The following is a 23063-nucleotide window of genomic DNA, read 5'->3' as shown; positions in this document are numbered from 1 at the left end:
CCGACTAACTGTGTGAACAGAGCTGCTTTATGTCAGTTTTTCTAACACCATTTTTGTACAAAGGTTAAAATAAATATTTTTTTTTTGTATTTGTGCTTTATTAAAAATGTCTTTTTTGCTCCATTTTCCCACTAAAGGTCACTTTAAACATGATTAAGGCTGGAACAAGTAAAACTTTTTTTAAATCAGTGGATATCAGTTATATATGTAATAAATAATACATTTCAGATAATTTGAAATGAAAAAAAAAAAGACAAATGATAAGAAGGAAACGTTTTAGATAAATAAAAAATCAAATGACAGCAAAAGTAAAGAGTATTGCTTGTTTTTGTTAAGTGCCATTTCAAATCAAATGCATCAATAACCTTTTTTTTATTAGTGAAGTTGAACCGGAAGTAGGCGGAGACGTCATGAACAAAGAGAAACAGGATATGAAAAAAAAACATTTGTAAAAAAAAATGACCTAAGAAAAAAAATAGCATCGTTTCAAATAAATTAAACCAATTCTTTTTTTGCTTTTTTAGTTATCATTTAAAATGTTACAAACATGACAGAAAACGATTAAAAAAACCAAAACTAAATTGTTTACCCATTTAACATTTAGCAAATCCATCAATAATCATTCGATTTTGTTTATTTTATTTTTTTAATATTAAACCGGAAAATAGCAGTGACGTAACTTCCGGAAGTAACCGTCCGGCGGGAAAGTGGAGGTAAACACAAACCGCTGACGCATCAGCAGACTGAGCGGTGTCTCGTGCACACACGGAATTCTTCTTCGTCTTCGTCTTCTTCTACAAACATGTCTCGGGTTCTTAACGGTATCGTGGCGGTTTGTCCTGATATGGGCATCGGGATGACCGGAAATCTGCCCTGGCATCCGGTCAGACTCAGGTGAGTAACGTTAGCATGTTTTGTTTATGCTATAGTGATTTTTTACATCATCATTATCGTCGTTTTACAAACACGTGACCTGTTGTTGTTGTTGTTGTTTTTCGTTCGTAGTAACGAATTCAAGCATTTCCGAACCATGACAGCGACGTCTTCAGTTAAAGGTAAAACAAAAACTCCTTAAAATTCATCTTTTAATCGTTTTTTTTGTGTGTGTGGGGGTTCATTTAAAGAGTTTCTGCTGAGTCAGAGGTCAAAGGTTCATGTGACACAGTTACACATTTACCGTGTTTGTCAAGTTGATGACACACAAGAAACTGTTTATAATGAGTGAAATAATAAAGAAATAAACATTCAAACTGATTCATCAACTATTATATTAAGTGCCAACTATGTTCTCGGATTATTCAGCTTCTTAACTGAGTAAAACAATGTTATTTGGCAGTGAATGATGAGTATTATTTGTTGTAACCACGGTTTATAAAATGTTGTTCTCGTGCAAACAGACAAAAAGAACGTGGTGATCATGGGCAGAAAGACGTGGTTTTCCATCCCGGAGAAGAACCGACCTTTGAACAACAGGATCAACATCATCCTCAGCAGACAGTGCAAGTATGTGTCCACTGGGGGGCGCCACAACTCCACAGAGCAGGCGTCTCTCAGTCAAAGTCATGATTATGCCATCATAATAGAGGCATTTGTGACGATATTGAACATAATTTCAAAATAAAGTCGCTTGTTTTGATACATAAGAGTATTATAATTAATTTAAAAAAACAGTGGTGTTTGAGATTTAATTATTATTTTTTTATTATTATTAAAGGTGCATTATGTAATAAATCTAAAGCAAATGGCTGTAAAATCCTCCTAATATGTCACAGAGACTCAGGAATAATGTTGATATAACAAACTGAACTCACCAACAACAACAGTACAGACAAAATATTTGCATTCAAAAAAATCTTTTGCAGACTGCGCCACCTACCGCCGTCTACCAATCATTGCAGTCAGTAGAGTCTCAGCTGCCGAGCAACCACGGGTTGCCAGTTACGTCAGAAAACGAAACCTAAAAGACCTCGGTATTTTTGAATTTGAATGTAGGAACCGTTTTTTGGCCGCATTCTTACATATGGCACCTTTTAAGTACTGTATAAATATGACCTCATATGGGTTTTCCTGTAGACTGCCCCCTGCTGGAGCTCATCACCTCGCAGCAGACTTCAGCTCAGCTCTGAAGCTCGTCGAGACAGAACTGGCGGATCAGGCCGACCAGATCTGGATTATCGGAGGCAGCTCTCTCTACAAGGTACTGCATCATCATCATCATCATCATCATCATCAGGAGGAGGAGGCAGAGTCAGACTAAACACTCGGATTATTAAACTACAGAGAAAAGAAATTGGGTTAGGGTTAGTATAAAATTCAAGCAAACACCATGAACTATTAGAATATAAAATGTTATAGTTAAATATAATGCATATATCACTGCTATATGCAGAATAAAGAATGAAATATTCAAATGAAATATTAAATGTTAGAATAAAGTGTGAAATATGATGTTATTTTCATAATCAATTAATTTGTCACTTATTTTTGTTTTTACGGAGCAAAGAAACCAGAAAATATTCACATTTAAGAAGCTGACAATGACTATATATTACTATATACTTGGCTATAATATTTTCTAAAGTGTAAACACCGTGTTTCATGGTTTTTTTTGGTCCCCCAGGAGATGATGGAGATCCCGGGCACCAAGAGACTGTTTGTCACGCGAATCCTGAAGCAGTTTGAATGCGACACTTTTCTGCCGGAGATCAGTCTGGACAAATACAGTCTCCTGCCAGAGTAAGAAGATCGTCAGTTAAAAACCATCGTTTTTTTGGTTCAAAATCACACGTTATTGATGATTGTGTGTCTCGTCTGTTCTCCTCCTGCAGGTTTCCAGGTGTGTCACAGGAGCTGCAGGAGGAGAACGGTATCCAGTATAAGTTTGAAGTGTATGAAAGCATCGAGCAATGAAGAGGAACAATGAAAACGGCCATCGTTTTGTCACCGGGGGAAAAAAAATGCTGGACATAAAGTGACATTTTTATGATGTGATTTTTCTATTTTGTTTCTTTACTTAAAATAAAATTTGATTTCAACAACTACTACGACTGCGAAAGTGACCTAAAAGTGGACTGAAGAGGAACAGTGAAGGTAATGAAGACACTCGCTCTCACTGCAAACATGGATTTAAGCCTATTGACAAAATACTAACCTGCTAAAATCTACACTTATGGACATTTTCCCCACCTTTAGACCACATTTTAGGCTGGAAACTGATGTTTGTAAACCACTCACTCTCCCCGCACCAAACCCCATAGAGAAAATCAGCGATTTTAACATCACAGCTCACAGGAGTTGTTGATCCACTGCTGCCTCCATCGCTCGGTTCAAACGTCACAACATTTTGTCGATTCGGCATCTGAAAAACTCTGTTCGGATTAATGTCAGTGACACAAAGTGACCACACGAGGCAGCAGAAGAGCAGCAGCTCCTGTGTCCCCGTGAGCTAAAAATCGCTGATTTTCTCTATTAGGTTTGGTGTGGGGAGACGAAGCAACAAATATAAGCTTTAATACGCACTAAAAATATTTCCTGGACTATTAATATATATGTGTGTGTGTGTTTTTCTTAATATATTATTTCAGATTTTTATGATTGTGAAAAAGCTAATATTTGAAAATGGTTTTACGTAAAAAAAAAATTTTTATTTTTAAATCCTTCTCAATTGAATAAAACAAATCAGTCTGCAGCCTTGGACTTTGCTGTGACGTCCTCTCACACACACTCTCACACACACACACACACACATGAATACCTGTGTGTGTGTGTGTGTGTGTGTTGTACCTGCGTAAAAAGCTTCACTGAAAGAACACGGTGTGTGATGATGATGATGATGATGATGATGATGATGATGCTGTCATTGGCTGCTTGTTTCCTCCTCCTCCTCCTCTTCCCTCTTTCATCTCCTCTATATCTCTGTGTCTCTCAGTCACTCCTGGTGTCTGCTGCTCTGGATCCTCCTCAGCCTGACAGACCAGGATCTCAGTGGATCTCAGTGGATCTTAGTGGATCTTCGTGGACGTGCAGGACCAGGTCTGCAGCTTCATCGCCGTCCACGGTGAAGAATGAGACTCCTTCAGGTCAGTGTTGAACTAAGTAACAACGTGAAACTGTGGCAGGAACTCGGACATCTGTGGTCATCTGTGAATGTTCACTATTTAAAGGACCAAAAATGATGAAATAAGTCAATATTAAATATGTAAAACACTTACATTTGTGAAAAATGTGAAAAAGATGACATCTAAAAGTCTAACTTTAGTAGGAAGTAGTGACATCTACCTTTTCCATTTATGTCAATGGGAAACTACGGTGGCCTTCGCAGACCAGAAAGGATGTCGTTCTTATCGAGCTTTAAATCTCTTTATAGTTTTATCTACATATCCCTATTTCTGTCTGTAGACCTTTACAGGAGTCTGATACTAAACCTAACAAAAACAAAAATAGACGTTATTTTAATCCTTTTCCTACTTCTTTTCATGTTTTCCCCACAATTCCGATATATTAATATAAAACGACAAGATTTTTCTTAAATTTAATGCGTTATTGCTGTAAAAAAACCAAACATTTCTCTCTCTCTCTTGTATTGAAAACAAACGGCCAGTGAACGTGAAGCGACAGAATGTTCAGGAATGACATTTTCTCTCCGTCATTAGCTATTCTGTCTGTTTTTGTATGAGCTGAAGGCCACGGCTCATGAGGCTGAATGTCACACACACACTGCGTTAAAAATATCTTCACTCACTCGCAGAAAATCTGTGGCTCCAAGAGGCAGAAAAATCTGACAAAACTATAGAAAAAAAATGCTTATTATTATTAAAATAGTTTATTATTAATTTAGTAATCGATTAAGAATCGATCAAATGTAGCAGCTGCAGTAAAATTACAGTGAGTTTTAGTTGCACAGTGACAGTGAATTTAAACTCTGCATTTAACCACAGCCCTCAACCTTTGATGGGATTTGAACATGCAACCCTCCGTTTACAAGCCCAATTTCCTTTCCGCTTGCTCATGGGCTTCCCCAAATGTTTGGTGTTTTTTTAACGTTTGTACGATGCAAAACACGACGTAACAACCTTGTTTTTTTAGCTACCTAGGTACGGTTAACGCGCTCAAACGCGCTCCTTCGTACAAATCGCCAAGATGGACGCCAAATTTGAAAAAAGGCAGACTTCCTGAGGACACAGACTAACAGGGTTAAAGATAATACAAATATACACCATAAGTAGCTATAGAAATAGAAAACGCTGTTTCCCCGAGTCTCAGCTGGACATTCAGCGTCTCGTCAGTGTCTACGCGTCGTCCTTCACGTCCAGCCTCGGCCGATAATGCAGTCGTTTCCACCGCTGACGAATCCAATAATGACGACAAAGAAGCGAGAGAGAGAGAGAGAGAGGCCGCGCTGGTTACATTGATTTGGTATAAACACGTCACACTGAGGGGAAGCAAAGACTGAAAGATTTTTATTACACGAGTCTTTTGTTGAGTGGATAAAAAAAAAATCTGTTTTTACTTCCCTCAAAACAACCCACACCAAACCTCATCAGCGATTTTTATCTCGCGGGGACGCAGGAGCTGCAGCTCTACTGCTGCCTCGTGTGGTCACTTTGTGTCACTGTAGTAAATCTAAATTGAGGATTTCAAACACTGAAGTGACAATATAAGACATTGAAATTTAGCGATGGAGGCAGCAGTGGATCGACAACTCCGTGCGTGCCGTGTTGTTAAATCGCTGGTTTTCTCTATGGGGTTTGGTGCGGGGAGAGTGAGTGCTTTCCAAACTTCAGTTTCCGGCCTCTCTAAAGGTGAGGAAATGTGGCAAAAAAATGATTCTTAATATAGCGTAGACTTAGTATGACGCAGCTTTTATGGGGTGGGTCTTTTGTCAAGGGGCTAAAAATCAGTGTTTGAAAACGCAGTACAACGTAAATCTGGCGTAGTCGAGGCCTGACGGTTTGTTGAACAAAAGGCGGTTACTTACGCCACCGTAAAAAATCCTTGACTGACGCACAGAGAGTGTACACACACACACACACACACACACACACACACACACACACACACAGAGGCAGTTAAATCACTAGTCGCAGCTCTACAGACGTGGATGAGAGGAACTCAAGGCCACACACCCACAAACGGCAGCAGCAGTGAATACAGGCTGTTCTGAAGAGGGCAACACACACGCGCACACACACACACACACACACACACACACACACACACACACACACATAAACACGTTATGTCTGAAGCTTGAAAGAATAAAGAAAGAGAAATCATGTCCTTAAAAGTCTGACTTTTCCTGTGTACTCGTCACGTCAGCTGACGGAATGAGTCTGTGTTTTATTGGTCACCATGAAACCTCATCACCTGCGAGTCGCAGTTACCGTGGCGACGGTAATGAGAGTACAAGTGGATCTTGAAGTATCGAAGCAGGTGTGTGTGTGTGTGTGTGTACTTGTACTAGTTTGTACTGTGTATTAGTTACGTCTTTTAAAGACCTCGGTGTGCAGCAGCGTTCGAATAACGGGCCAAAACATCCAAAGTTCTTTACTTACTAAGTACTTTAGATGCAGCTTTCTTAAGGGGAAACAATCTAGTTTTGGGTGTACCTAAGAACCTAAAACCCTTCTTTCTTCCATTGCAGGCGCTCAGCTGTGACAAACCTTCATCGCACACCCTGTGGGCGGAGTAAAGACGACCAAGACGACCGTAACGATGGACGAGTCTACCAAGGTTCAAACGGACGGGAACTCCCTGCTGAAGGCCGTCTGCCTGAGTCGCCTGCGTCTCACGCGGCTGCTCCTGGAGGGAGGGGCCTACATAAACGAGAGCAACGAACACGGCGAGACGCCGCTAATGGTGGCCTGCAAGACGCACCGCGCCGACTCGCAAAGTGTACCCAAGCACAAGATGGTTCGGTACGTTCTGTCTGCGACGATACGGCAAAGCTATTGATTTGGGGAAATTGTTGCTTTTTCAAAGGCTTCCATCCCAAGCAATGTAGGGTCTAACCTTTGGGTAGGCCCTTCCCAACCAAACCTAGAAGATAATTGCAGCCTGGGTGTGCGTGTTTGCCGGACCGCACTTTCCTTACCAAGTAGCAGCGATTTCCCCCTGCGGAATTCGCCTCGATTTGTGTGTCCTTGCAGTCTTTGGGTAGCGGGTCGTACTGGTCTTCGACAAAAGTAGAACGAGCCACCGACCCGGACTGGACGATGTTGTGGCTACAGTCAGCACATCCAGTCACGAAACGGGGAGGACGTGCTCGCATATGTCTGCAAAGGGTCTACATTGGGTACCACTGCAGACTTTGCGTTTACATCCCACTTCCTGTTTCGTGGCGTTGGATCAAAATTCTGATGGTCGCCATTGGCCAGGCCCTTTTGAATCTAGGAGCCCTTTTGATAACTATTCGTCCTTGATTTGCCTCGTACAAATTGACGTGTTTTTTAAAAATGTTTGTACGATGTCCGTTCATTCAAAAAAGTGAAAAATTGCAAAGATGGACACCAAATACAAAATGGCCGACTTTCTCTTGGGTCAACTTCATGTTCGTAGACGTGTTCAGTCCTAGTCGTTTTTTTGGAACACGGACCGTAGCGGACCATCTGCGGAATGCATGAACCAGGACTGAAGGGTCTGGGGTGAAGGAATTATCGACATTTAAAGCTCACATATAGCGCTCCTGTTGCACATATATGTTACTTATGGAGGTCTACTTACATACATTAACTTGTTTTTATGGTCAAAAACCTCCTAGTTGCTGTAAATGAGCCGATAGAAATCTCTCCTTACTGACGCTCTCCTCAGCCGCGGTGTTTCAGACTGAAATCTCACCCCCAGAAGACAGTTGGGAAGGCTCTACGCTGGCTAGCCAATCACAACACACTCTGTCTTGTGATTGGCCAATACCCGGAAGTATTCGGGGTTCCTGCAGAAACATGGCAATGCAAGATGGTGGCCTCTAATTTAAGGCCACGAAAAACCACTTAATCGTGTATATATTGATTTCTGTACAACAACCGTTTCATAACTATTACACTTGACCCTTTGTATACTGCTTTCTTTTCTCGTTTAATAACTATGATCTTCACTTATAACAGGTATCTTCTGGAAAATGGCGCCGATCCAAACATCCAAGACAAGACGGGCAAAACCGCACTGATGCACGCATGCCTCGAACAAGCCGGACCTGAAATTCTGTCGCTCCTTCTGGGCAACGGCGCTGATCCGACACTGGAGGATCACGCAGGTTTGTCGGCACTGGTTTACGCGGTCAATTCGGGAAACAGGGACGTCCTCCGGGTCCTTCTGGATGCGTGCAAAGGGAAGGGTAAGGAGGTTATAATCATCACCACCAACAAAATGCCAACTGGCCACCAGGTGACAAAACAGTACCTCAATGTCCCTCCACCTCCTGATACCGAGGAGCGTCTGCATTACAGCCCAGCATCCTCTCACCAACATCCCAGTCCTATAGGTGTCCCTGTTGTGGATAAGCGGGTCAATCTCCATCGGCTACACTCAGAGCAGTGGGCCAAGAGTCCACCCACGCTGCTCCAGCTGAGCCAGACCTCCTCTCTGACAGCGGAGCCAGAGGAACTTACACCTGAGGAAGGGCGACTCTTCGGCGTCGGCGGTTCTGCCGTTCACGGGCGACCTCCTGCTGTTTCCCGTCACCACAGCGTCGACGTCAGAGATATCGCGGGGCTTCTGAGAGCACTGGAGAGCAGGAGCGAAGGCAAAGGCGGCGGCGGAAGGAGAGGCTTAGGGAGAAAGATGTCGTACGACAGTGCTGCGAGTTCACTGCACTCTGCGTCGCACCCGAACTTGCACCAAGACAGTCTCCCCTTCCCGTACGAGTCCAGACAAGTGCACGGAGACTCCTGCGACTGTCCTGCGCAACTGAACGTTTCGAGTCTGCAAAACGTGGTCCGTCGACGGAACATCGGCGTGAACCATTACAGTTCTGACTCCCAGTTGCCACAGTTTGGCTGCCGAGGCAACAGCTCCAAGGGTAGCGGTGGAGCCGGAGTGGGAACGGAAAGGCACCGGCTGGTCAACAGCAGGTCCTGCGCTCTGTCGGGATCCAGAGAGTCCTTGGAGAGCTCTGTTCAGAGATGTGACACAGCCAGGCCGGAGCACAGAGGCTCGGGGGCTCATCTTCTGGACCACATTGCCCACACCCGCCCAAGGTACCTCCCACCGCTCAACCCACATGCTCCCATCCCGGATATCGGGGCCAGCTCTGCCTCCCAGACGTTGACCGGAAGTAGCAAGACTCTGAACAGTGTTCTCACAGGGTCAAAGCCCTTTCTACCCTGTGCACCTGTTTTCCCGAGGAACGCACAGGCCAACAAAATGCTGTGGAGGCGCCACTCGATGCAGAGCGAGCAGATAAAACAGCTGGCAAACTTTGAGGAAACTCTTGGCCGCTAGAACAAAATATAGCATCGCTCAAAGGAAGGTTTGCTTGTAAACGTCGTACCATTGCTGACCATCACGAAAAACCTTGCAGTAGAACTACTTGAGAAGACGACTTAATGCTGTAGATACTGAATTTACACTAACTGGCTACTTTATTAGCTAAAATGGCGGGAACGGCACCTGCTTTGGTCCTTTGCTGCTGTAGCTCATCTGCTTAATGAGTGGTTTGAAATCATAATAAGACCACAGTCAGTCTGGCCGATCTCCTCTGAACTCAAGGCAAACTGCTGAATTGCTGCTTCCTGGATATTTTTCTCTTTTTTGGACCATTATTCTCTGTAAATCCTCGAGACGACTAGCACTTTCTGAAATACTCAAACCAGCCACAGCCACGTCATGTTCGAATAATTCCGACGCTCGGTTTGAACGTCAACAGCTTGTCTTGATTGCGTCTACATGACTAAATGCATTAAGTTGCTATGCGATGTGATGTCCTTTAACAAGCAGTTGTGCCTGTGGCTTTTACAAAAATGTAAAACATTTGGTGTAATATTGTTAAAAGCTAAAATAAACATAACATTAATATCACAAATCCTCCCTGTATTTCGAGCAGTAACAACAATGCAAGTTCCAGTGTTATGAAACATTTATGTTATGTATCAGCTCGCTATTTAGCGAACTATAGCTAAATGTCGAGCTAGACACAAGCGTCTAACTAGCTAGAACAGCAAACAGGGTCTCTGCAGGTCTCAACAAGTCAAATTTAAGACTTTTTTAAGACCATAATGAATACAATTTAAGACCCATTTCACATCCATAACGGCAAAAAAGTACAAAAGACATGAAGGAAAATTGAAGCCACAAATCTTGCACTTACCCATCTTATGCAAGCAATTGGGCTTAGCTGTGGGCTTTCGTTACGATTTCTCCGCTGCTATGCTAAGCTGTAGCACACCGCGGCGCGCGCACAGCGCACTAGCTAGTTGTGCTCGATAAATTCTCACCGGGCAGCACAGGAGGCCTACTTTAGTTCTGTGTTGTAGTCATGTTAGCGCATCCTCAAAAATAGAAACATTTCAGAGCGAGACTGAAGTTTATGCGCGTTTTAAATAAAAGTAACGTTAATATATTTTTAAGACCTTTCAAAATTGTATTTAAGACCTTTTAGGAAATTTTAAAAATTCAAATGATTGGATTTAAGACTTTTTAAGACCCCGCAGATACCCTGAGCAAAGCTATTAATTATGTTTACGTGGAAGTGGAGCGGCTCTTAGGTCTATAATTGTAGATTGTGGATATCTACAATTGATAAAGATAATGATTATACAATTTTAATTGAGATAAAGACAATTCTAGGATATCTCTGCTGTTAAAACCCCATATACATGAAGAGAATAAGTGTAAAAAGTAACTTATCAAATAAAACAAAACACTTTCAGGGTTTCACTGACATGTATTGTATTCTCTGCTTTTTAAAGTATTTTAATTCGTGAAATAATGTAACGTAATGCGCTTTATTGTTCAATTTTTTTGACTTTTGTGAACGTAATTTCTCATACGTCACGACAGCGGCGTTACTTCCGGGTTATTCTTTTTTTCTTTTTTTTTTGGACCAATCACACGTCGACATCTACTTCCTCGCGCTCGGACCTGTCAGGCTGTGATTGGTCGGCGGCAGCGGTAGGCGTTTGAAAGTGTTCGCCGCCGCTGTCAGTGCGTGTTCCGCCGCTGCTGTGATGACAATAGAGCCGTAAAGAGAGAGATGGAGGTAAAGCCCGGTGTCGCGTTGAGGTTCCTGCCGCTGCTGCTGTGCGTGTTGTGCCGCTGCGAGTCCAGAGAGTCCGAGCACAACACGGTGACCTGCGGCTCCCTGTTGAAGCTGCTCAACACCCGACACAACGTCCGCCTTCATTCACACGACGTCAAATATGGCTCAGGTGAGTAACTTCCTCCATGACACACGTCTATGCTAACATTTAATCCAAAATGTACACAATTTAAAGTCCTTTCTGCTCCTTTGTCCGACAACACAACAGAAACACAAGCCTCCCCAGTGTTCCTCGGTGACAGTGGCGTACACAGACATGTTGTGGCTCAGATGCTCAAGTGACAAAAGGGCACCTTTGGCATATTTATTAACGACATACTTGAGGTTTTAAGTTGTGTTTTCATGACCTTTAGAAATGTGAAAATATTTGGCCGTCTTCATCAAAGTGGAGTCGAGATTTTACGCGGAAAAAAATAGCGATGTTGCGAGGCTAGAATTACGCTTCGTACACAAAACACCCCTTCGATATAAACACCTGAAAAACCCGTAATGGAAACGCAACTGTTGACGCAAGGGTTGGACTTTATTCTTTGCTTTGTATGTGTGAAGTGATGTTAAACAACGGCGCTAACAGGAAGTAGCCACGTTTGGGCACATGGGTAGAACTAATAAAGTTTTGCGCGCGCACACACATGACAGTGCAAGATGGCTGCCTCTGTACAGCAAGGCCCTTGGGGATGTGAATATTTGGGTGGCTCACGATTCGATTCAAAATCGATTCTCGATTCAAAAATGTATACAATGCATAGTGTGTGAAGGTAAATTATGGCATCAAAACAATACCGTTTGTATCAGATAATGTGATAATGTGATCGCACAGAGGCAAACTTAAGAAAAAAGTTAACATTTATTCATTCAAAACAAATAAAAACTTACTTACTGTACAAAAAAATAACTAGCATAAATAAAAGCTTAGGCTAGCTGCCTATTTCTCCCAGAAGTTACAAAAATAAACTGTACACAAATAACACAAACTGGTGTTTTGTGTGGTTTTTCATTAATTTTTTTTCTCTCCACCCCTAATATAAATGGCTAATTTTAAAGTTTTAAAAATAACAATTTGAAATTTTATACACTGTACCTTTGACAAAAAGATCCCCCCATTAAAATCTTCATCCGCATAAGTCTATTAAGATGTCTTAAAGTTATGTCGCTGCTTTAGCCTGGACTGGTAAACCGCTCACTACCACACACCAAAGTCCATAGAGAAAATCAGCATTTTTAGCTCGGGGAGAAACAGGAGCTGCTCGTCAACTGCTGCGTTGTTTTGTACGTTTGTGTCGATCAAAACAAAGGATTTAAAAGCACTGAAGTCACAAGACAACACTTTAGAACTCCGCTGACAGAGGCAGCAGTGGATCAACAAGTCCTGTGTGCTTGAATGTAAAATTGACGGAATTGTCAGAAAACGTGGTTTATCGCTAAGAAAAGATTGCGAGTGAGTGAGAGACGTTATGGACTCATCCGGACACCTGTACATGTCAGGTCTCTGTGACTCGTCGGCCATTTTCTTTCTGCTCCTACAGCGACAACAAAGAGCTGAATGTGTTCTACAGTTTACCGACACCTGCTCACAGAGTGTTCAGTTACACAGATATGGAGAGTCTGAAAGTGATACAGGAAGTGTGTGTGTGTGTGTGTTCTTGTACTTGCGGCATACTGAGGACCAGTGAGGGTTTTTAACCAACAAAGTGAGGTCATTTTTACGAAGTGAGGACATTTTGGCCTGTCCTCACTTTGCGTTCATTGAAATCACTTCCTTAGGTTGCTATAACATGCTATACTCAATTTGTCCAAAAAAACAACTCACTTTTTGGACGATATAGTATAGTATGACTTTTTTGTCAAATTTCGGATTAAAAATTTTGGGTCAAATTTTTTTCAACTTTTGGACAACATAGTATATAGTATGACATTTTTGTCAAATTTGTTGGGTCAAATTTTGGACCAAAAATGTTTGGTCAAATTTTGGTCCAAAAATGTTGGGTCAAATTTTGGTCCAAAAATGTTGGGTCAAATTTTGGACCAAAAATGTTGGGTCAAATTTTGGACCAAAAATGTTGGGTCAAATTTTGGACCAAAAATGTTGGGTCAAATTTTGGACCAAAAATTTTGGGTCAAATTTTGGACTAAAAATTTTGCTCTGGGGCTCCACCAGCCGACATTTTATGGTACTGCAACCAGTAGTTCTTCGTAGATGTCATTCATGAAGTAGATATTTGTAATTGTGTTGATTTATAAAGTGGAAATGCTGGTCCTCACTTTGTCAGCGACCCAGTCCTCAGTATGCAGCAAGTACAAGAATGTGTGTGTGTGTGTGTGTGTGTCACACAGGAAGAGGGCGAACGCAGTCATGTGACACCTGAGCCTTTCAGAGCTGGTTAGTCCTCGTAATACAATGATACTCTACATTTTATTTTTATTCATTCATAATTAATTCATGTTGGGCTCAGTATGTGCTGTATACCATAATAATATATACACAAAAATTATTAACTATTAATAACTTGATAACCTGAATTTGCGTAAAGAAATTAGATTTTTAGTGCTGGGCACGTTAACGGCGCCAATGTTGGCGCATGACACGTTTCCATGATGACTGACCCAAAAAAACCAAAACGTGTGTGACGTCATGTTTACCAGAGTGTGCACCAGTGTCCAGGCACTGTTTTCCAGTTAGCGCCGATAGCTGTGTTAGCTCCTTTAGTGCCATTAGCTTGCCGACAGTCGAACTGGACCGGTCTGTTTATTAAACGAAAAGAGCAACAACAACAGTACAGACAAAATATTTGCATTAAAAAAAACATTTTGCAGACTGCAAATCATGTTTATGTTTTGAAATCATGTTCTACCAATCATTGCAGTCAGTAGAGTCTCAGCTGCCGAGCAACCACGGGTTGCCAGTTACCTCAGAAAACGAAACCTAAAAGACCTCGGCGTTTTGAATTTGAATGTAGTAACCGTTTTTGGCCACATTCTTACATATGGCGCCTTTAACGTTGATGCCGAGGCACTATTTTCACATTTTCAATATATATTTTCAAAATAAAAGCATCAAAACTGGCTTCAAGTTCACGTTTATCGTAGCAGTAATCAAGATTCACGGTTTCAACATTTGTTTATTTGTCACACGAGATTGGACGAGGTGCGTTGTCGCTGAAATTTTAAAAAATTGCAACACACCCCCCCCCCCCCCCCATTGTGCTTCATTTCACCCCAACCTGTCTAGGCAGATGCTGCACAGACCTTTCTTTTCCTGTTAAAACTAGGGACGCATGATATTGCATTTTTATTGGACTTTTTGCTGGTTTATTTTCGTACGTTCTAAAGTTGCGTCTGTAATGCTTTTACTGTGTGTGTGTGTGTGTGTAGGCAGTGGACAGCAGTCTGTGACCGGCGTGGAAAATGCCGACGACGCCAACAGCTACTGGCAGATCCGCGGGAAGCCGAACCGGCCGTGTCAGCGCGGCGTGGCCATCAAGTGTGGCGAGGGGATCCGCATCACGCACATGAAGACCGGCCGAAACCTGCACACGCACCACTTCAGCTCCCCGCTGTCCAACAACCAGGTCAGACGCCATGTTTTTTGGTCTTTATTTTCTCAGTTAAAGTACTTTGAATTTCGTTATGTATGAATGGTGATGTATAATGTACTTAACTTGCTTTCTTAGTTGAATTAACAATAAAACAAAATCTTTTAAACCACTTTTTTGAGTTGTTAGGCCTTAAACTGATTAATCAGAGTAATCCTGTAATTGTTTGAGTGTTGAATTCTCAGATTTTTCAGCTTCTTAAATATGGACATTTTTCAGTCAGTTATCGGTTTGAGTCATTTTTAATCAATTAAAACACCTTTATCTTGATTTTTCTGCTTCTTAAATGTGAATATTTGATAGTTTCTGTGATTTTTCTGCTTCTTAAATGTAAACATTTGATAGTTTCTGTGATTTTTCTGCTTCTTAAATGTGAATATTTGATATTTTCTGTGATTTTTCTGCTTCTTAAATGTGAATATTTGATAGTTTCTGTGATTTTTCGGCTTCTTAAATGTGAATATTTGATAGTTTCTGTGATTTTTCTGCTTCTTAAATGTGAACATTTGATAGTTTCTGTGATTTTTCCACGTCTTAAATGTGAATATTGTTCGGTTTTCTTTGCTCCGTAAAACAAAGAAATCTGAAAACTGCATCGTTTTTAAGTTTGTGGACAAACGCGAGACATCGTTTCTAGAATTTGATGGACGTTTTTTCAACATTTTCACTGCATTTCATGAAGCAAAAAACCATTAATTGTGGAAATCGACAGAATAATCAATTGTGACTCTGAGGTGATAAATTTCCTCAGAATAGATGAGTAAAATAGTGGATAAAACATGGCAGAACACCTAATAAACTGAGATAAACTAAGTTTTATATATCAGTTGTGAGTATGGAGAAGCAGTGGACGGCATTTTTGCCTCACAGCGAGAAGGTTCTTCCTCCCGCAGTCCAAAAACATGCAGATTAACTTCATTTTCTTTTCCCGGGGCGTCCCACCAGGAGGTCAGCGCCTTCGGGGAGAACGGCGAGGGCGACGACCTGGACGTGTGGTCGGTGCAGTGCGACGGCGTCCACTGGGAGCGCGACGACGCCGTGCGCTTCAAGCACGTGGGCACCGACGTCTTCCTGAGCGTGACGGGCGAGCAGTACGGCCACCCCATCCGCGGCCAGCGCGAGGTCCACGGCATGGGCTCGCCCGGCGCGCACAACTGGTGGCGAGCCATGGAGGGCGTGTTCATCCTGCCCAGTCAGGAGCTGCTGCGTCACGACGAGCTGTGACGTTGACGCCCGTTCGCTGCCGTGCGACGCGTGGACTTGTGTGAGCGAACGAACGAACGAAAGAAGAGCCCTGCGGAGGTTTTCACCGCTCAAAATGGACCAAAACGAGACGAACGATGGAGACGAGAACTCGGGGAGACAAAGCGGGCGGGGTTTTACGTTTCCTTATCGTTTGACGGCAATTAGCGATAGCGTACGTAGAGAATTCATACGGTGTATATATACTGTTTTCCTCCTCAGAGGAGTTCTTTCATTAGGGACAGGAACAACATTGAAGCTAAATTACCGACTGGATTTATCACTGGAATTGACAAATAAAGGTTAATATATACGTACATTTACAGTGTGTTGGTGAATGTTTTACATACATGCTCTTGCATAATATATATCCACATCTACAACTCTTTTAGATTCGATTTTTAAGGCTAAAAGCTGAAGTTTGTTTTCTGCTACTTCCGTCACCAGTCGATCACAAAGTCCAAACGTCTTATTTCGTCAATTCGGCTTTTGAAAAACTTTGATCGGATCAACCTCAGTGACACAAAGTGACCACACGAGGCAGCACTCGACCGGCAGCTCCTGTGTCCCCGTGAGCTAAAATCAGTGATTTTCTGTATGGGGTTTGGTGTGGGGAGAGTGAGCGATTTTACAAAAGTTTTTTTGTGTTAAAAAGTATTTAAAAAAAAAAAACATCTTCTAAAGACCAAAATCTGTCAACACCTCCTACAACAACAACAACAACCACACTCCTGAAAAAACCTTTTCGTTTGGAGGGGATCGTCCACTGGCTGCTGCCGCTGCTGCTGCTGCAGCTCACTCTTCTGTCCAGCAGATGGCGCCAAGATCCCATATAAACCGCCGCAGCTGTGACGAGCATCTTCTCCTCATCAGTGTCCTCTCCTCAGCACCACCTCTGCATCTTCTCTGAGGTAAACTGTACTTTCAACACTTACTCACTGTTCTTACAGTCATTTTTTCCAACTTTATCGTCAAAATCACTGCCTGCATTCTCAATTTTACAATGTTTTTTAATCAATGTATTGCATTTCAAACCACACAAAAACAGTCACAGTAGCAAAAGAAATAGTGTTTTTCACGAGTTAAAGCTGTGTTACGTTGTTCAGCGTTCAGCAACTGGCGGCACGTGGGTCAAAACTGGCTCGACCGGCATTAACGTCGGGCCCAAAATCAGATTTTACAGCTGCCAAATATCACATTTATGACTAAGACGGTGACCAAACATAAACGTAAGCGCTCTCCTCTGAGCAGGAAGTGCTGTGTTGTTGCTCCATCACCTCTCTCTGCTGCTGCTGGGGGGGGGGGGGCGGGGCCAGTGATGTTTGGATGGGGCGGAGCTAAATTGGAGATTATGTAGCCGTTATAAAACTCTGAAAATTTTATAGATTCTTTTTTGTTTTAAAATCTTTCTTTTTAAAATTACATTTTGCAGTTATTCACAATAATTATTCGACACATATTTTTTGTTATTAAGATATTTAATGTTTTATTTGTATTTTTTATTATTATTATTATTATTATTATTATTTTGTTGTTTATTGACGTAGAGGCGTTTTCACAGCATTTTTGTTCTAGCATCTATTATTATATTATATATTATATATATTATTATGCGTGTCAGCGTACAAATTAAATTTATTGACATGACATATATTTTATATTTAGAATGTTATCATACTCTATATATATATATATATATATTTCCCCTCCCCTAAATTAAAAAAATGTCTTGTATAATTATTGAAAACCACGTTCTGTTGTATTACTGATATCAAAATAAAAAAAGAATTTCTGCAAAGTGAGCCAAATTGTCACACATCTTTAAAAAAAAGCAGAATAACCTAAAAAAAATATGAAAATAAAATTATTTAGATGCGATAATCACTGTTTTTACCTCAACACGATGTTTAAAACAACATAAACTATCACTTTAATGTGTTTCTGTTGACCGTAGTGAATAAAGAATTTCAGTTTTTGTTTGTTTTTCTTTTTAAAAACAGCAGAACCAGAGGAACCCGACTGTACAGCTGCTCAGATTGATTCACCTGTGAGGCCCCGCCCACTTTCATCATCATCATCATCATCATCATCATCATCATCACAGGTGAGTCCAGAAGAAAAAAAACACCTGCGACACTTTTCAGACGGCTTCACTTTATTTTGGGAAAATCATGACAAAAACAAGATGGAGGCAGAGTGAGGAGAGGGTGAGAGGGTGAGAGAGTGATAGGCTCAGCTGACTGATGCCCTTTCATTATTGCACTGCTTGCTGTGTCTCCCACAGTAGTGCAACAGGGAAAGAGTGTGAGGCAGAGAGCGACTTCAAAACAACTTGTTTTTCTTTAAATAAGAAGTACAGTCAAAGTACACTAATAAAAAGAACAATAATAATAATGATAATAAGTTCATAAGTTGGCTCCAAAGTATATTTACAACCAAAAATTAAATATACAAACTCCTCGTGAAAAACAAAAAATTGAAATACATCGTTTAAATCACACGGAAAGAAGACGATCTACGTTGTTCTACGCAAAGTTACTTTCCGACACGGCTCTTTTCAACAATGTAGTAAACTATTAAAACTAAAGATGGCTGATGTGAGTGTTTTAGTGCTGGGCGCGTTAACGGCGGTGAACGGCGTCTACGTTAGCGCGCGCCGCGTTTCCGTGACGAGGCGCGTTGCGTCATGTTTACGTGACTCCCCGATCGTTAAAATGAGTCTCTGAAGTAACGCTAAACTTTAAAAACAGAGGCGCACATACGCAGTACACGGGTACGCTAGTTATTTGTAGCGCTGCTCTTTTTTGTTTTAATAATGCAGCTAACGGAGCTAGCTAACTGGTTGGCTAACTGGTAAACGGTGCCTGGACTCCGGTGTCGCGGCACTTTTTTCCGGTCAGTCGTCATGGAAATGCGTCATGCGTTAACTAGCATTAACTAGTGTGTTTATTTTTACGACACTAAAACCAAAGCTAAAGAAATAACTAGAAAAAAGACGAACGACTAAAACAAAGGCAAAAGGTGTCGTAAAAGCGATCAGTATTTTTATCGTAACTCCTACGGCGAAATGTCACCTGTAAGAATTGGTGTCAATGATGTTATTTTAGATGACTATTTCGATAGTATGTCCACAACATCCTTTAATTTTAGTAGTTATGCTAATGATACTGTATCATTATTTTTATTAAACTTGTTTGGACAGGAAGTCACACACACACAAATGTGTCTGGGGAAAAAAAGGTCCAGAATTGAACCATTAATGAATAGAACAGCGATTTAATCAGATTAAAGTAGGATTTTTTTAATTTTTGCAAGAAACAAAAGCTTCTTAATCCCACAAACATTTAAACTATAATAATAAAATAATAGAATAAAACCTACCAATATATGTTGAGAATTAATATGATCTAAATTTTAATTATTGCCCAACAAGAGTTTTGTTTATGTAAAATAAATCACTTTGAAAAGAGTCTGAGTCATTTTAATTAAAAAAATAAATAAATAAAATTCTTTAACATATTTCTCACATTCAAGATGTTTTTACATCGCGGCGCGAAACAAATACAGATTAACGACATCAAAGGAGAGAATTAAAAGGTTTTAAAGTCAATTAAGTGTGAATAATTCAATGTGGAGCAGAGGAAAAAAGTCACAGTACAAGTGTCACAGTTTATTCATCATCCGTTCAGCAGAAGCAGAGAAGATCCTCAGTGACATCAGCAGGAGAAGAAGAAGAAGAAGAAGAGCCTCAGAGACGAGACCCTATAAGCAATATTGCACTACTGTGTGAAGTGAAGCGGAAGCAGAGGCAACATTGATAGGGTCTCGTCTGCCGAGGTCAACGGGGTCAACGAGGACGACACTCGCCCAGAATGATTCTCAGAAGAACTCCAGGTCTGTCTGCTGTTAGAGGAGAGAGAGGGAGTAGACGGTCAGCAGGGGGCAGCAGGAGGTCATCAACAACAAGCAAGAAGGAAACACACAGGTATGTTACACTTAAACCTGGATTTCCCACTTATCCTGGTTGATTTAAGCCAATAATTGGACCCCAATTCTTGTTTATTTTAAAAATCTTTTGGTCCAAAACTAGACAAAAAACTATACTATGCAGTACTTCCTACTATACTATGTCGTCCAAAATCTGACCATTTTTTTGAAAAACGTTTTTTTGGTCCAAAACTTGACAAAAACGTCATACTATACTATGTCGTCCAAAATCTGACCATTTCTTTGAAAAACGTTTTTTGGTCTAAAACATGACAAAGACGTAATAATATACCTATACTATGTAGTACGTCCTACTATACTATGTCGTCCATAATATGACAATTTTTGGAAAAAAAGAAATTGGTCCAAAATTTGACAAAAACGACATACTATACTATGTCGTCCAAAATCAGACCATTTTTTTGAAAAATGTTTTTTTGGTCCAAAACTTGTCAAAAACGTCATACTATACTATGTAGTACGTCCTACTATACTATGTCGTCCATAATGTGACCATTTTTAGAAAAAAAAATTTGACCTAATTTTGACAAAAACAACATACTATACTATGTCGTCCAAAATCTGACCATTTTTTTGAAAAACGTTTTTTTGGTGCAAAACTTGACAAAAACGTCATACTATACTATGTAGTACGTCCTACTATACTATGTCGTCCATAATGTGACCATTTTCAGAAAAAGAAAATTTGACCAAATTTTGACAAAAACGACATACTATACTATGTCGTCCAAAATCAGACCATTTTTTTGAAAAATGTTTTTTTGGTCCAAAACTTGTCAAAAACGTCATACTATACTATGTAGTACGTCCTACTATACTATGTAGTCCATAATGTGACAATTTTTGGAAAAAAAAGTAATTTGTCCAAAATTTGACAAAAACGACACACTACACTATGTCGTCCAAAATCTGACCATTTTTTTGAAAAACGTTTTTTGGTCCAAAACTTGACAAAAACGTCATACTATACTATGTAGTACGTCCTACTATACTATGTAGTCCATAATGTGACCATTTTTGGAAAAAAGAAATTGGTCCAAAATTTGACAAAAACGACATACTATACTATGTCGTCCGAAATCTGACCATATTTTTGAAAAACGTTTTTTTGGCCCAAAACATGACAAAAACGTAATAATATACTATGTAGTACGTTCTACTATACTATGTAGTCCATAATGTGACCATTTTTGGAAAAAAAAAAATGGTCCAAAATTTGACAAAAACGACATACTATACTATGTCGTCCAAAATCAGACCATATTTTTGAAAAACGTTTTTTTGGCCCAAAACATGACAAAAACGTCATACTATACTATGCAGTACGTCCTACTATATTATGTAGTCCATAATATGACCATTTTTGGAAAAAAGAAGATTGGTCCAAAATTTGACAAAAACGTCATTCTATACTATGTAGTACGTTCTACTATACTATGTCGTCCATAATGTGACCATTTTTGGAAAAAAAATAATTTGTCCAAAATTTGACAAAAACGACATACTATACTATGTCGTCCAAAATCTGACCATTTTTTTGAAAAACGTTTTTTGGTCCAAAACTTGACAAAAACGTCATACTATACCATGTAGTACGTCCTACTATACTATGTAGTCCATAATGTGACCATTTTTGGAAAAAAAGAAATTGGTCCAAAATTTGACAAAAACGACATACTATACTATGTCGTCCAAAATCAGACAATTTTTTGAAAAACTTTTTTTGGTCCAAAACTTGACAAAAACGTCATACTATACTATGTCGTCCAAAATCTGACCATTTTTTTGAAAAACGTTTTTTGGTCCAAAACTTGACAAAAACGTCATACTATACTATGTAGTACGTCCTACTATACTATGTAGTCCATAATGTGACCATTTTTGGAAAAAAAAGAATTGGTCCAAAATTTGACAAAAACGACATACTATATACTATGTCGTCCAAAATCAGACCATTTTTTTGAAAAACGTTTTTCGGTCCAAAACATGACAAAAACGTCATACTATACTATGTCGTCCAAAATCTGACCATTTTTTTGAAAAACTTTTTTTGGTGCAAAACTTGACAAAAACGTCATACTATACTATGTAGTACGTCCTACTATACTATGTCGTCCATAATGTGACCATTTTTGGAAAAAAGAAAATTGGTCCAAAATTTGACAAAAACGACATACTATACTATGTCGTCCAAAATCTGACCATTTTTTTGAAAAACGTTTTTTTGGTCCAAAACTTGTCAAAAACGTCATACTATACTATGTAGTACGTCCTACTATACTATGTAGTCCATAATGTGACCATTTTTGGAAAAAAAAAATTTGTCCAAAATTTGACAAAAACGACATACTATACTATGTCGTCCAAAATCTGACCATTTTTTTGAAAAACGTTTTTTGGTCCAAAACTTGACAAAAACGTCATACTATACTATGTAGTACGTCCTACTATACTATGTAGTCCATAATGTGACCATTTTTGGAAAAAAAGAAATTGGTCCAAAATTTGACAAAAACGACATACTATACTATGTAGTACGTCCTACTATACTATGTCGTCCATAATGTGACCATTTTTAGAAAAAAAAATTTGACCTAATTTTGACAAAAACAACATACTATACTGTCGTCCAAAATCTGACAATTTTTTTGAAAAACGTTTTTTTGGTGCAAAACTTGACAAAAACGTCATACTATACTATGTAGTACGTCCTACTATACTATGTCGTCCATAATGTGACCATTTTCAGAAAAAGAAAATTTGACCAAATTTTGACAAAAACGACATACTATACTATGTCGTCCAAAATCTGACCATATTTTTGAAAAACGTTTTTTGGTCCAAAACATGACGAAAACGTCATACTATACTATGTAGTACGTCCTACTATACTATGTAGTCCATAATGTGACCATTTTTGGAAAAAAAATAATTTGTCCAAAATTTGACAAAAACGACATACTATA

General features: G+C 40.0%; 3 protein-coding genes across 3 annotated transcripts; all 3 read left to right on the top strand.

Annotated features, from left to right (window-relative positions):
- Positions 1 to 720: 720 nt before the first annotated feature.
- dhfr (dihydrofolate reductase) lies at positions 721 to 2961 on the top strand. The gene is made up of 6 exons (XM_083905247.1): positions 721 to 894; positions 1006 to 1055; positions 1398 to 1503; positions 2074 to 2197; positions 2621 to 2736; positions 2829 to 2961. The coding sequence occupies exons 1-6, from the start codon at positions 803 to 805 to the stop codon at positions 2908 to 2910; spliced, it is 570 nt and encodes a 189-aa protein (XP_083761373.1). The 5' UTR covers positions 721 to 802; the 3' UTR covers positions 2911 to 2961.
- A 3753-nt stretch (positions 2962 to 6714) lies between these two features.
- Positions 6715 to 9438, top strand: ankrd34bb (ankyrin repeat domain 34Bb; the record flags this gene model as incomplete). The annotated part of the gene is made up of 2 exons (XM_083904414.1): positions 6715 to 6917; positions 8103 to 9438. The coding sequence occupies 2 exons, from the start codon at positions 6715 to 6717 to the stop codon at positions 9436 to 9438; spliced, it is 1539 nt and encodes a 512-aa protein (XP_083760540.1).
- Positions 9439 to 11149: 1711 nt separating this feature from the next.
- sdf2l1 (stromal cell-derived factor 2-like 1) lies at positions 11150 to 16372 on the top strand. The gene is made up of 3 exons (XM_083905460.1): positions 11150 to 11363; positions 14627 to 14823; positions 15793 to 16372. Exons 1-3 carry the CDS (start codon positions 11189 to 11191, stop codon positions 16069 to 16071), a joined length of 651 nt encoding a protein of 216 aa, XP_083761586.1. The 5' UTR covers positions 11150 to 11188; the 3' UTR covers positions 16072 to 16372.
- Positions 16373 to 23063: the final 6691 nt, after the last annotated feature.

The sequence above is a fragment of the Microchirus variegatus genome, assembly GCF_963457635.1.
Source record: "Microchirus variegatus genome assembly, chromosome: 18".
Lineage (NCBI taxonomy): Eukaryota > Metazoa > Chordata > Actinopteri > Pleuronectiformes > Soleidae > Microchirus > Microchirus variegatus.
The sequence above is the reverse complement of the archived record's forward strand: the minus strand, read 5'-3'. Positions and strand labels throughout refer to the sequence as shown.

Coding starts and splice junctions, on each gene's coding strand:
- dhfr (XM_083905247.1), top strand. CDS start 803: ATGTCTCGGGTTCTTAACGGTATCGTGGCGGTTTGTCCTGATATGGGC. Junction 895..1,005: donor TGGCATCCGGTCAGACTCAG/GTGAGTAACGTT, acceptor TTTCGTTCGTAG/TAACGAATTCAAGCATTTCC. Junction 1,056..1,397: donor AGCGACGTCTTCAGTTAAAG/GTAAAACAAAAA, acceptor TCGTGCAAACAG/ACAAAAAGAACGTGGTGATC.
- sdf2l1 (XM_083905460.1), top strand. CDS start 11,189: ATGGAGGTAAAGCCCGGTGTCGCGTTGAGGTTCCTGCCGCTGCTGCTG. Junction 11,364..14,626: donor CGACGTCAAATATGGCTCAG/GTGAGTAACTTC, acceptor GTGTGTGTGTAG/GCAGTGGACAGCAGTCTGTG. Junction 14,824..15,792: donor CCCCGCTGTCCAACAACCAG/GTCAGACGCCAT, acceptor GCGTCCCACCAG/GAGGTCAGCGCCTTCGGGGA.